Source organism: Lissotriton helveticus, chromosome 6 (genome assembly GCF_964261635.1).
Source record: "Lissotriton helveticus chromosome 6, aLisHel1.1, whole genome shotgun sequence".
Classification (NCBI taxonomy): Eukaryota; Metazoa; Chordata; class Amphibia; order Caudata; family Salamandridae; genus Lissotriton; species Lissotriton helveticus.
This window is the reverse complement of record NC_136067.1, coordinates 890,135,494-890,149,801: the sequence shown is the minus strand read 5'-3', so window position 1 is coordinate 890,149,801 and position 14,308 is coordinate 890,135,494. Positions and strand designations below refer to the sequence as shown.

Genomic DNA, 14,308 nt, shown 5'->3' with positions numbered 1-14,308 from the left:
TGATGAGAATGGATTCTAATCTGAAGGAACTTGCGACAGCGGAACCTGGTCCCCTGGCAGAGGGCAACCTTTTTGGCGACCGTTTCGTGAAGGATGTCTCCAAGTACTTTGGCACCTTCACTTCGCTGGATAAAGCTCAATCCGGCATCAAACGTGTGCTTCAGCAGCACCTTTTTAACAGGGCCGGACGAGGTCGGGGACGCTCGCCAGGCCGCTTCACCAATCAAGGTCCCCCCAGAGGTGACTTCGGACGAGGTCGAGGAGACTGGGACTCGACCAGAGGTAGCACATTCTATACCACGCGACGTCCATACTCCAAAGGCAGATACCAAGGAGAGGTAACCGGGCAGGGTTCCATGCCCAGAATTCCTCAGGTGAGCACAATAGATTGTTTCCATATGCCATTGGGGGGTCGCACCATTCACTTCCATCACACTTGGAGTCTCCTGACTCAGGACGTTTGGGTCCTTCAAACGATTCAGGGGTTTCAGCTGGAGTTTTACGAGACACCGAGACAGGTACATCACCCGAGGGTTCTCCATTTTTCCCAACCAGAGAAGATTTGTATAGACAAAGAGATGGAAGAATTGCTTTGCAAACAGGCCGTGGCCGAGTGCGAGTACAGCCCACACGGGTTTTGCAGCAATATCTTCCTGGTGCAGAAAAGGGGTGGTGGTCACAGACTAGTGTTGAATTTACGGGACTTCAACTATTTTATGGTCTACAATCATTTCAAGATGGAGGGGATCCATCTGTTGACAGATCTATTACAGCCGAACGATTGGATGGTGCGCTTGGATCTCAAAGACGCCTATCTTTCGATTCCCATCTACCCTCCTCATCGCCGTTTCCTTCAGTTTCAGTGGAACAGACGGTGGTTCGAATACTCAGCCCTTCCTTTTGGGCTTTCCTCGGCTCCTTGGTGCTCCACCAAGGTGATGAAGCCGGTGGTCGCGCACCTGCGGGAGCAGGGAGTGCGCATGATAATATATCTCGACGACATCCTGATCATGGCCCAGAGCCCAGATCTAGTATCTTCAGATGACCATTTCACTGCTCCAATCTCTGGGGTTTGTGATCAACCAAGCCAAGTCGGCTTTGAACCCATCTCAGTCGATGGATTTTCTGGGGTTTGTGATCGACTCCCAGAGGGCGCAACTCAGTGTGCCGCAGTCCAAATTGAAGGACCTGAAGAAGGAGATTGTATCCCTTCTCAGCAAACACATGATCTCGCTCAGGACGATTGCCAGAGTTGTGGGTTTATTGGCATCGTCCGTTCAGGCGATATTTCCGGGCCCTCTACATTACAGGGCCCTGCAGAGACTCAAAATTCAACATCTCCTGAGAGGTCTGGCTTATTCGGACCTGGTCCCTCTGTCTCAGGAGGTGAGAGACGAGATGCGTTGGTGGTTGAGCCACGTGGAAGCGTGGAACGGCAGAGCCATCTTCGGCTCGCTGCCCGAGATAGTCATCGAGTCCGACGCCAGCCGTTGGGGCTGGGGGGCACGCTGTGGCGATGTTTCCACAGGCGGAAGGTAGTCTCAGCAAGAGCTAGAACTTCATATAAATTGCCTGGAGCTCCTCGCGGGCTCCTTCGCCATCAAGACTCTCTCGCCGCATCGGACCTCTTGTTGCATCCTCCTTCGGATGGACAATGTCTCGGCGGTACGTTACATAAACAAGCTAGGGGGGACGAGATTGTCCATGTTGGTGGAGATAGCCAAGGATTTTTGGCATTATTGTCTCGATCATCAGATCACGATTATTGCAGAGTATATTCCGGGTCAGTCCAACGTGATAGCGAACTGGAACTCGAGACATCTTCGGGATTACAGCGATTGGCAGCTGCTTCCCAGAATGTTCAACTGGCTTCAGGATCTATGGGGTCCATGTCAGATCGACTTATTCGCATCCAGGCTGAACTGGCAGCTTCCCAGGTTCTTCAGCTGGAGGCCAGATCCAGCGGCGGAAGCAATGGATGCCTTTCTACAGAACTGGTCGGGGACGGTGAACGATGCGTTCCCCCCTTTCTTCTGATTCCACGAGTGGCCTCACACATTGTCAAACAAAAAGCGGAGGTGGTCTTAGTGATGCCTCTGTGGAGATCGCAGCCTGGTTCCCGATGTTATGGGGGATGTGCTGCGACCTACTCAGGATGCTCCCGTGGTCCGAGAATCTCCTCCTAGGACCTCTGCGGGAACAGCATCCGTTGATCCTATCTCGACGGATTTCGCTGATGGCATGGAGGCTTTCAGGCAACAATGGAGTTTGCCTGGAGTTTCAGGAACGGCTAACGACTTTATCAAACAGGCCTGGGCCCCTTCCACGAGAAAACGGTACTCTTCGGCCTGGAAGGGTTGGTTATGTTGGTGCGTGGAACGGGATTTGGATCCCGTGGGGGCAGGACTTTCACACGTAATAAATTTTTTGTCGGACAAAGCAGCTAGTGGTTTGGCCTATAGATCCGTGAACAACTTCCGGTCGGCCATTTCCGCGGGGCACGCCCACATTGACGGGAAACCGGTGGGTATGCACCCTTTGGTTTGCAAACTTCTCAAGGGCATACGTGTCGCAAATCCTCCCAAGCCCAAGTATTCTGGGCTATGGGACGTTTCTCTGGTTATCAAACTCCTTGATAGTTGGCCTACTAACGACTCGCTTGCCAGAAAACAGTTATCTGCGAAGCTAGCCATGCTATTATGTCTGTCAGCTTGCAGAACATCGTCGGATGTACGCGCCTTGGATGTTACAGGTAGAGTATTTACTCCGGAAGGAGTTTCTTTTACCATTACAGGTCGTACGAAGACCCTTTTTAGACAAGTTGATTATACTGCTTTCCCTATTAATTCCAAATTATGTGTGGTCCAATGCTTGAAAGCTTACGAGGAGTGTACTCAATCTTTGAGACAAGCTGGTGTCACACAGCTTTTGATTGCTGTTCAAAAGCCATTTAAACCTGTGTCCTCCGCTACTATTGCAAGATGGCTTAAGTTTATCATGAAGGAAGCTGGTGTTGATGTTCAACTGTTTGGGGCGCACTCTGTGCGTGGTGACATGGCTTCGAAGTCATATTTATTGGGAGCTAACATTCACGATATCATGCATTGTGCTGATTGGTCGTCTGAATCGACATTCAAACAGTTTTATTATAAGCCGGTGGGAGACATTGCTTCTGTTGTTTTTGATACAGCGTTAAACTAGCATAATCTGAAGCCTCCGGTCCTGTAATAGAATCAAAAATTAGCTAGCATTCGCGCCAAGAATTTTCAATTCTATTAAGGACACGGAGGCGAGGATTATGTTCAAATGTATGATCATGCTTACCCACCCATTTTGATATGTTTCAGGCTGTTTTATACAGGAATTACGGGTTGTTATTTTTCCCTTTTTCCTAGGCAAAGACAAGAAGTCCGAATGAAGCATCTTCCATTGAAGAATGAAGTTGGAACGATGTTCCCTGTTATTCCATGTTGGAGAATATTATAGACTTTTGGTTGTTGGACTTATTCTGCAAGTTCGTGCAAAGAAAGAGGATGCTGGGAATGTTACCAGGACTCTTATAGGGTTCATAGATGCGTGGCTAAGGCTAAGCATCATGGCCTCTGTAGTTTATTTTTTATTAAACTGTATGGTTATTGGCTGCTGTGAAAATTACAGTAAAGAAAGAGAAGCATAATCCTCGCCTCCGTGTCCTTAATAGAATTGAAAATTCTTGGCGCGAACGCTAGCTAAGTTTTGATTCAGCATGCAAAACGGTTTCCATAACAGTGAAACACCTAATCGGAGCATTCGTTGTCAGGAAAGGTCGACAGTGCTTTGTTTTTACTGAGGGAGAGTTATGTTCTCGAAAAACAAGGGTAAAAAAACAAGAGATTACTGTAAAGTAAATAGGAAAGATTATAGAATTTATATATAAAAAGTGGGTGAAGTGAAAGAAAAGACAATGTCTACCTGTAAGTTGGAAATAAATATGACTGAAAATCAGAATGAGGGCTCCAGTTAGGAGAAAGTATTAAGGAGAATGGTGAGTAAGGAGTTGCAAGCAGCTGTACGGAAGACAGGTTCTGGGCAAGAGAGATAGGCGAAAAGTGGATGAGGAGGAATATTTTTCCGTATCTGATGATGAAGACCTGAATAGAGGTCCTGGTGGAAAGTGCCTCAGGAAAAGGAGACATATGGAGCCCAAAGCGGTTCACAGAGATCAGGTGTCTGAAGTGGCACACAGAAAGGTCAGTTTCACACTGAGAGAGGAGTTGGAGATACAAGGAGAAAGATCAAATGATGATCTAGATAAGCATAATCTAGATTTAGAATATAAGGATGTGTTGGATGAGGAAAGTGACATAAGCATTAAACAGAGGATGAAACATATGACAATGGTGGTTTATCTGTTTGGAGAAAAATTATTTCACCCAAGGTATACTAGACATCCCAGGGGCAAAGACTGGTGGCCTTGGACCATGTGTCAGAATACATTAAGCCCACATTACGCAAGTCCTTGAATTAGGACAAAGGAAATATTATGCAGGCAGAGTGTTCAAGGCCTGTAACAGATTAGATGATTACTCTGACACCAAATTTGGACCCTGAGTTAATTACTTATATGTTCAAATTGGGTAAAGATTCCAAAAAGAGGCTAGGAAAATCACTAAAAGTTTGCCAGGATAACGTGTTGGACACATCCTGGGGCCCTTAGCAATGATTTTCAATGCTGTGGAGGAAGGGTACTAATTTGGATCTCACTCTGTTAAGAAGGCGGTGTCAGCGTGCAGTTTGTTTTTTAGACAACGCAAACGCAGGCCCTTTGGTAGAGAGGCATAAGACGCTGCTTATGCGTATTCATCCGAAGCTGAGTGAGTCGGCTAGGAAAGAGTCTAATGAGGACCCAAAAAAAAGGCTCGTTATTCGGGGTTGGGATCGTGAAGTCCCTAACCATATACGTGAAAATATTCTTGAGTTTAGACGCAGTATTCTGTGAGCAGGGTGTTCTCAAACAGTTGTTTTTATGGTAGGACTTGTAGGAGAGGGACCCTCCCGGTCCAACAAATTACAGAGCCCATTATCAAAATTCGACATACCAAGGATATCCCATGGAGGAAACCCATTTTACCCCCAGATGGGCAGAGAACAAGGTCAAAGTAGCAGAGCAGAGGAATAGGACAAAATTCAAGATCAAGAACAAGGTTAGAACGAGGACTGTTTCTGGTTTTATCACAAAAAGTGTGGGAGGAAGGTTAAGATATTATAAGGAGCAATGGGATTCAATTACAAAGGATAGTTGGGTGTTACAAACAATGGCAGGCTATTAAATAGAGTACGATTTGGAACTTACCAGTTGAAGGAACCAAACAAGTTGCTGTTCCAGAGAAATCTAAAGAACTTCATTTAAAAGGAAGGGTTGCAAATGTTAGAGAAGAATGCAATAGCGAAGGTAGGAGAGAAGGAAAAGAAATTTGAAAATTTGAATAAAGACATTTATAAAAATGGCTCCTCTTAGCGAACCACAAAGCTAAAATAGTGGACACATTTGCAAATCAGGCCAGGTTTGAACTTATGATGATATACTGTAAGGGTATTATGCACGGTATGGGAGATTGCACTCATTTGTGTATGCTGCATGGAGATCAACAGTATAAACAAGCATTGCCGATGCCAATAGGTATGGCTTTACAAAAAATGTTGTATATCATTGTAAAGCATAACAAATAAATACCATGGGAACAAGTAAAGGTTTTTGTGGAAGGAAAGAACTGTAGAATTGAATTGGTGTAGGTTAAAAGGTCAGGTGCCAAGGCGCACAAACGCCAAAACTTTCTGCCCCCATCCGCGACTGGACCACGTTTATTTAAAAAAAAAAATTGTGGTGGGTGTCACACTGGACCTGGGGCTCCCATGGACACTTCTTTATTTTTAGTGCCCGGGTTGGCTAGATCGTGGGGCATGCGGCTGTACATATTTTAAACAAATGGGGGGGTTCTTGAGGACCCCTGTGCCACGGCAACTGCCAACATCCTAGGGCTTATTCAAAATTATTGGGGTGGTCTTGTAGACCCCCCCACTGCTCCGGGGACTGCGATGTCTACGGGGGGAATTTCTGAAATGAGTGCAAGGGGTAACCATAAGGCTTCCCAGGTATCCCGGGGACCGCCACCTCCCCGGGGCTAAGGAAAATGAATTTGGGGGGCCTCATGGACCCACCCTGCCCCAGGGACCACCTCCTCCCCGAGGCCATCTTATTTTTAAAGAAATGGGAAGGGGCCCGCGTGGCCCCCTCTCCCGGGCATTCCCGGCCCTGGGACTGCCACCTCACCAGGCTGGCTTTACAAGTAAGAAAGGAGGGTGGCCTGAGATAAGGCAAGGGAATTTCAGCAAGCCTGAGATAAGGCAGGCAAAGCATGAATCCAACCATAGAGACTAACAAACTTTTTTTTGCCAACGCCATTCATAGAGTCAAACTAGCATTTTCAAATCGTTCACTTTCGCCAAGTCAGCCACTAAATCATATGGAACAATTATCCCTACGACAGGCCCCACGCCTCCTGAGGGAATGCAGCTGACCAACTTTGATGCGCCATGCCCGCACACATTATGTTCAGTGTATACATCTGGGTTCCCTTTACGGCAATGCAGCAACAGCCAATCATTTATTCCACTCTAATTAGCACACAAATAGGCTCTCTCCCTGCAAATGAAAGAAGTGCAGGCTTGAACCATGCAAATCAAAGAAGTACAGACTCTCCCCCTGCAAATCAAAGAAGTGCAGGCTATATGTTGTCAAAGGAAAGCAGTGCCTCACAGTTGTCCACCACTGAGCACATGCAGCACAGGAAAGCTTACAGTGCTGTCTTCTTCCACAAAAATGAGTACATGCATCACACCTCGTCCTTTAACAATAATAAGTACACCACCGTGCAGCTGAGCACTGCATGTTTCCTGGATCGGCTTGCAGTGTAGTGTAGGGCAGTCAGTGCAGCCTTCTGTTACACTGAGCTCAGGCCACTGTAAAGCCAATAAATTCAGCACCGAGAGCCGGTGCAGCGCGAGATGTGCAAACCCTCTAGGCCAGCCCGCACACTCAGTACACATTGTCAACACCCCCTTACTTCTGCCCGTGCCCCTCCAGCGCCCTGCTCTAGGGCACTCCAGCTCTTCCCAGCTCAGTGTGTCCTGGGGCACCCAGGCCAGTAGTGCCAGTACTGCCCAGCTCAGTGACGTAGCGAGGGTTCCACGGTCCGGACCCCGGTGCTACAGGACCTGCTGCCCCATCCATAGCTGCTTCCCTGGCTCTGACACAGAATTAAGGGGCATATTAGCAAGAACCTCATTAAAATTATCGCCGTATTAGTGGCAGGAAGCTGCCGCTAAAACGGAGATAATGGGCTTGCTAATATGCATTATAGAATTCCAATAGAAGCCCAGATTAGATGTCCTGCACATCTAACCTGGGCTTCTATTGGAATTCTATAACACATATTAGCAAGTCCATTATTGCCGTTTTAGCGGCAGTTTCCTGCCGCTAAAACTGCGATAATTTTAACAAGGTTCTTGCTAGTATGCCCTTCAGTGTCTTACAACTTTCCACGCCTGGGTGTCGTCCCCTCTCCTGCCGGCCCTGGTAGGAAGAGTTCCCCTTCAGCCCTGCAGCAAAGCTGACCCTGCTTTGAAGGTTGACTGAATCACCCGTGGCGAGGGCTTTGAAGTTGCGAGTCCCAGTATGCACTGCACGGGTGGAGAAAGTGAGACGACTGGCACAGCTCGAAAGTGAAGTGTACACACCAGGCTGTCGGGTGCTGACAGCCGATACACCCGATAAGGGAAGGTCCACGCCGCTCACATATTACCGAAACAGAATAAAATATGAAGAAAAAAAAACAAAACAGAAAAGTCACATCAGATCAAAACAAAATAAATCACAAGTGGCGATGCCTTTTAAAGTAATTGAATCACAATGTAAGGCATTTGCTGGAAGTTGTAGCTAAATGACCACAACGAGTTGACAGTTCAAGGACTCTATCACAGAGACGTTTGTTTGATTAAATGACTGCATTTATTAACGCCAAAGGGGCTAGATGATAGATTGGAAGACAGATGCTTCTTGTAAAGACTACAAGTAGCAAAGTGGAAAGACTCAGGTTTTCTGTCATGTGACCCAGGGAACGCACACCTGAACCATTGGTAAGATCAGGTTATAAAGGTGTTTGGTAAAAACTACAACCAACACAGTAGAAAAAGACCTTGACTTCCTGACGTGATTAAACACGAGGAGTGACTTTTTGAACTAATAACAAGAGAAAGGTTGTCAAACATCTGTTGGAGGGTTTGGGATTTAAATTTCGAATTTGTTCATTTGCCGACTTGGTGGGTTCATTTAAGATGATTACATGTTGTCAGTGCGGCACTGCACATTAGTTTACATATATGTTTCACAAAACAGTTTACAGCTGTCAACAATTTAAACGTCAGTTTAACTATAAGGGCCCTGTGTTTTAATGTAAGTATGTTTTTGTTTTCCTTTTCCAAATAATGTAATAATTTAGTAAACCGTACTAATAGCTTGCTCATGGTAAGTGCAAACACATGCACGAAATGCCCTTGAGTTTACAACAGCGGATGACCGCCATGTATACGTGACTGAATTTAGATGTACACATGGTGATGAGGCCGGACAGAGCACATCAGAGATAACACCGAGCCAGGCCCAGGCCTAATCAGGCTTCCACACAAAATACACTAAGAATGCTCCCTCATGACCTATATTTCTTTGCTACAATTCAACTATGAATTCGACATGGGCTGTACATACAATTAAACCCTAACAAAATCCCAAAACATATACCTATTTGTAATTCTTAACTCTGTTTATTCATTTTCTTTCTTTTATGCGTGACCGTCTCCCCACCATGGTGCCACTAGAGGGTTTGGGCTGACTAAAGAAGCCTTGCTGGACACAGTTTTAAGGCGTTTCTTGGCTCAACTTTAATTCAAGATGCCGCCCTAATGGATTGGTGAAATATTATTTAAACAAAACTGGAGGAAGCTAATTAAAGAGAATGTTAGATTTAGCAAAAGAAATGTGGGGATTTTGCTTGGGGCACAAAATAGATTTGAAAGCAGACTTTTTGCCTGGAAGTCAAAATGTGAAAGCGGATTGGAGTTCAGGAAATGTGATAGATTACAGGGATTGTAAATTAAGAAAGGATCTTTTTTAAAGGAATTTGAGGTTGACAGGACCATTAGAGATAGACCTGTTTGCTCCAAGACTGACTTTTCAGTTGCAAAGTTAAGTCAGTTGAATACCAGTTCTGGGAGCAGCGGCTGTAGATGCTTTTATGAATTTTCCCCATTCTAAATGATTCAGAGTATTGGTACAGGTGAGGAGACAGAGATGGCCGCTAAATCAACACCCAACTCGCTACCTTCATCAAAGAGCACAACATCCTCAACTCCTCCCAGTCCGGCTTCAGAAAAAAACACAACACAGAAGCCACCCTCCTTGCCGCAACAGATGACATCTGCTACCTACTGGACAGAAGAGAAGCAGTAGCCGTCATCCTCCTCAACCTCTCAGCGGCATTCGACACAGTCTCTAACCGCACCCTAATACGCAGACTCCATGACGCAGAATTCACTTCTCCCTCTCTGGCAGAATGCAGCGGGTAAGACTCCCCCCATTCCTCTCGGACCCTACACCAACCACCTGCGGAGTTCCCCAGTGGTCCTCCCTCAGACCCACGCTCTTCAATGTCTACATGGACCCGCTCGCTCCCATCGTCTGAACCTATGGACTCAACATTGTGTCATAGGCAGATGACACCCAACTCATTCTCTCCTTATCCAATTAACCCAAAACCGCCAGACACAACTTTCAAGAAGCCATGGAAGCCGTCGCAAAATGGATGAAAAACACCTCCCTACAACTCAACACCAACAAAACAGAAGTACTTATCATGGGCCCAAACCCTGATGCTTGGAATGACACCTGGTGGCCCCCCGCCCTCGGAAGCCCACTCACCCCCACGGACCACACATGCAACCTTGGAATCATCCTGGACTCAGAGCTCAAAATGAACCGCCAGATCAACTCCGTAGAATCCTCCTGCTTCCACACTCTCCGCCTCCTACGTAAGATCTTCAAATGGATCCCCCTCAAGCACAGAAAGACCATCACTCACGCCCTCATCACCAGCAGATTCGACTACGGCAACACAGTCTATGCCGGAATAAACAAAAACCTTACCCGCAAGCTACAAAACATCCAGAACGCCGCCGAAAGACTGGTCCTCAACCTGCCAAGACACTGCCACATCTCGCAGCACTTGCGCACACTCCACTGGCTCTTCATCGAGGCTTGAATCACCTTCAAGATTCTCATCCACGCACACAAGGCCCTCCACGACATCGGACCAGCATAACTGAACAGCGGACTCAAATTCCACGTACCCCAAAGGACCCTACGATCAGCCCAGCTCTCCTACACCATGGTCCCCCGCACCAGAAAGAAAAGATCAGGAGGTCGCTACTTTTCCTTTCTCATGGCCAGAGCCTGGAACGCACTTCCGCTCCACCTCAGACAGACAACATCGCCCCCCATCTTCGCGAGAAACCTCAAAACCTGGCTCTTTGACAGACCCCCTCCTTGATGGACTGGAACCTGCACCCCCCCCCCCCCACCCCCACAGCACCTTGAGACCCTTACAGGTGAGTAGTCGTGCTTAACAAACACCTGATTGATTGATTGCTAGAACTAGTAACTCCTTTTTGGAAAACTCAGCCTTGGTTTCCAACAGTGATGGAATTAGAGATAGAGGAACCGTATTTAATAATGTCATGCAAAGGTTTTTTTATCAGGCATAGAAAACAAAGAGCAACCTTTGGTAAAGTCAGGTTCTCTCATCCTTCTACTTTAGAGGAAATCAGGCATTCAGGAAGATTCATAGGACCTTAGAATTCAGCTTAATCAATGAGTCATGGGCTCCAGGTACAAGGAAGCAGTATAGTGGCGCATGGAAGGTATGGTTACATTGGTGCATGAAAAGAGATTTGAATGCCATGGAAGAGGATGATGTAGAGATGGCAACTATTTTTGCAGATTGATTTAAGAAAGGGATTGCTACAGATTGGCTGTAGCAGCTGGTCATTCTCTACTGCTAGACTTATCTGTAGGTAGGAGTTCTTTGATCTGCAAAGTGAAGAAGGGGACTTGGTTGAAGAGACCTCCTAAAGCTGAAGAATCATACTTTGTGGAATGCGACTCTAGTGTTACATTTATTTTTTAATTTGCCATATAACAAATATTTGGAAGTTAGTGACATTATTATGTCTCATCTCATTCAGTAGAGCTTTAGATGTTTGAGCATTAGAAGTTTCTCATATCTTTTTTCAGCCAGACGGTGTCATTTTTTACATTTTTAAGAGTACAAAATCGATTTCAGGGTCAATTTCTTACCATAGTTTTGGTAATTCGCCAGATTTGTGTGTTGTGTGATGTTTAAAGAAATATGAATAAAAAATACTAGTTAAGAGACGTGCAGGGGTAGAACAGTTGTTAATATCTTATGTTAAACTGTTTACAGCTGTTACAAGTGCACCTATAGCCAGATGGGTAAAGGCTGCAATGAAGGAGATGGGTGTGGATATGTCAAAAGTTACAGTTCATTCTGTCAGGGGTGCTATGGCAAGTAAAGTTTGTATGATGGGAAGATGATTGGAGGACCTCATGAAGGCAGCAGATTGGTCTTCTGTTAAAACATTTCAGAGGTTTTATTTCAAAGTGATAGAACATGTTTCAAGCTGAGTTTTGAAAGGCTTTGAACATGCATAATGCTATTGTCCTTCTTGTCATAAAACAATAATTCTTATAGTTTTATTGAATAAAGAATTGTGTTTTGATTCAAGACAAGGATGCTGGCATTATACCACCCATCATTCCCCTGTAGGAAGTTGAGTGGGTAGGGAATTCTTAAGAGTTGTTACTGTATGTTAATTTAATGAATTGTAATTTGTTTTCAGTAGATTTATATGTTGTTAGTTAAGGCATGGTAGTATGTGTTTTGATTTCTTTTGCAGATATTTAGAAGTGGTTACGTTTGCGGATTGCAGAAGAAATATGGAAGAAGAATTTGAGGGTAGAGAAAAACAGAGTAGGAAGAAGATGGTGGACATGGAGTATTTATGGGACTGAAAGTTCTAAATTACATTGTGATTTTTATTTTTTTAAGTTATGTTTTAGAAACTTTTATGGTTGCTGCTCAGAAGGAAAAAATAAAAGGCTTATGCATAATGCTAGCCTCCTTGTCTTTAATAAAATAATAACTCTTTATTCAGTAAACGTTTAAAAATCATCATTCTCTATTGATTTTGACACTGCGGATATCAGTCTGTATTTTGGTTAAACTGAAAGAGTACGTGCAATGAAAATAGAGCAGAAGCCGATTGTTTTACGTTACCTCTTCGGAAGAAATTTTCCTTGTCTTTTTTAAAAAAATCAACTGGCATGGCATTGGTTTTTGAGTCCACCTTCATGCTTTTGAATGTCGACTGTTTCACAACTTTGTCCAGTTCCTGATCACCCAGCTGCTTTCCCAGGAACTTGCATATCTTGATTACTGCAGATCGCAAGTCCTGAAACAATGTTTTGGCTAAAATATTAATGTGCATCATCAGCTATGAAAACAAATTCACTATCAAATGACAGAACTTAGTGCCATATTTATCACTGGACTGGTCAAAAAAACTCGTCGCACTTTGTGCCCAACATTTATTTGATCAGTGTGGAATTTTGTGGACCAACCTAGGTACTAATAGGTTGGTTCACAAATTTCTTAAAAAGAATTGATTTCCAATTTGACATACCGGATTAATAGAATGCAAATTGTGATTCAACGAGATTGCCCACAGTTACACGAATGGTGCCCTGCATGGGAAAGCAGATCATCATCTCTGTGATTGTTTTTAAACAAAGATTTTTTTTAAACTAATCAGGTTTCCTTAAAAGAACCAAGGCTGCTTCTTTTTAAAATCTCTAAGAAAATTTTTTTTACAATCCCAAAGGAGAAGGGGGTTTAACAGGTAAATATTTACAGACTCCTAAAATGGGATCTGCACATAGGAATAACTTATTTTGCTTTCACAATTGCTATTTTCAAATCAGAGCGTCTACAACCACAAAATAGGTTAGTACATCTGGTGCCATATTATACAAGTGCCCCGGTGTTGCAATGGCGTTGGTGCCTGCTTTGCGTGTCCCCGGAAACATTGGCATTAGGTTCCCTTCTGTAATCCAGATAGCGCACATAAAGCACAAGTGCTATATTCAGAGGGCTTTCCCTCATTTACATGGGGGCATACTAGATCTCAGGAGGCACACTGTCAATGCGCCCCTGATGGCAGCTGTAGGAGAGTAGGGTCTGCAATCCTATGATCACCCAGATTTTTGCTTTTTGCTGCACTGGTTTACGACTTTCCCTGGCTGTGGGCCTGCTAATCAGACCCACAGCCTAGCTGTTCTCTCTATCCAAATTGTACTCAGGTACTGAATTGGCACTGGGCCCTCTCCAAGTCCCTGTACCCAGGGCTGAGGTGCACCCAGAAGTCTCCCAGGGGCTGAAGCATGTATTATGCCACCCCTGGATTGACTAACCAAAACTGACACAACTGGCTGCACGACAGCTGGGGCAAGGTGGTGTACTCACCCTTTGCTTTAGATATAGTATACCTATATCTAACCCTAAAAATGGACACACAGATCTCCTATCAGTCACTCCTATAGCCGGCCTTAACAATCCTGAAGGCAGAGTGCTTGGAATCGTGTGAGATGGTGCTCTAGCATGAGCTGAGCCTGTCTGCGGCTTTCGGGATCCATCCCTTAGCCGTTTCCATGATATCGCATACCATATACTCTTAAGTGCATTATAATCCTCGCGGTTATGTGCCAACTCTGGTATCGCTTTATCAAAACATGTCGAGTAAGGTGTCATACGAATCGGAATACTAACCCCTCGCCAATTCTGGCGACGGGGTTAGCATTCCACCCTTCTAGAGGGACACGACATGCCTGTAACCTATAACCCGGTTAAAAGTCAGACAGAGCCTTAGCATCCACAAAATGGATGCTGCCACCGAGACACAAGTCTGCCCTCCTGCTGCTGGGAGTCCTCCCAGAGCAGGAGATAAGGACAAAGGGTTTCCTGCCAGGGGCGGTGCCAGCACCGTCCCAGACAGGGTTTTGTGTATTGTAGGTAGGCAGGGCTTTAGAGGAAGGTGACTGCACGTGGCACCCCGGTGCTCACTGTGCATAGGCCGGCTTGAA

At 45.3% G+C, this 14,308-nt stretch overlaps 1 protein-coding gene across 1 annotated transcript in view; it reads right to left on the bottom strand.

The window, feature by feature from the left end:
- The window catches only part of LOC144763167 (amine sulfotransferase-like), a 293,959-nt gene that overhangs the window by 59,929 nt on the left and 219,722 nt on the right, over window positions 1–14,308 (bottom strand). Inside the window, exon 6 of the mRNA XM_078648506.1 lies at window positions 12,447–12,621. Within this exon, the coding sequence (XP_078504632.1) occupies window positions 12,447–12,621 (175 nt within the window). The remainder of the gene's footprint in view (window positions 1–12,446; window positions 12,622–14,308) is intronic.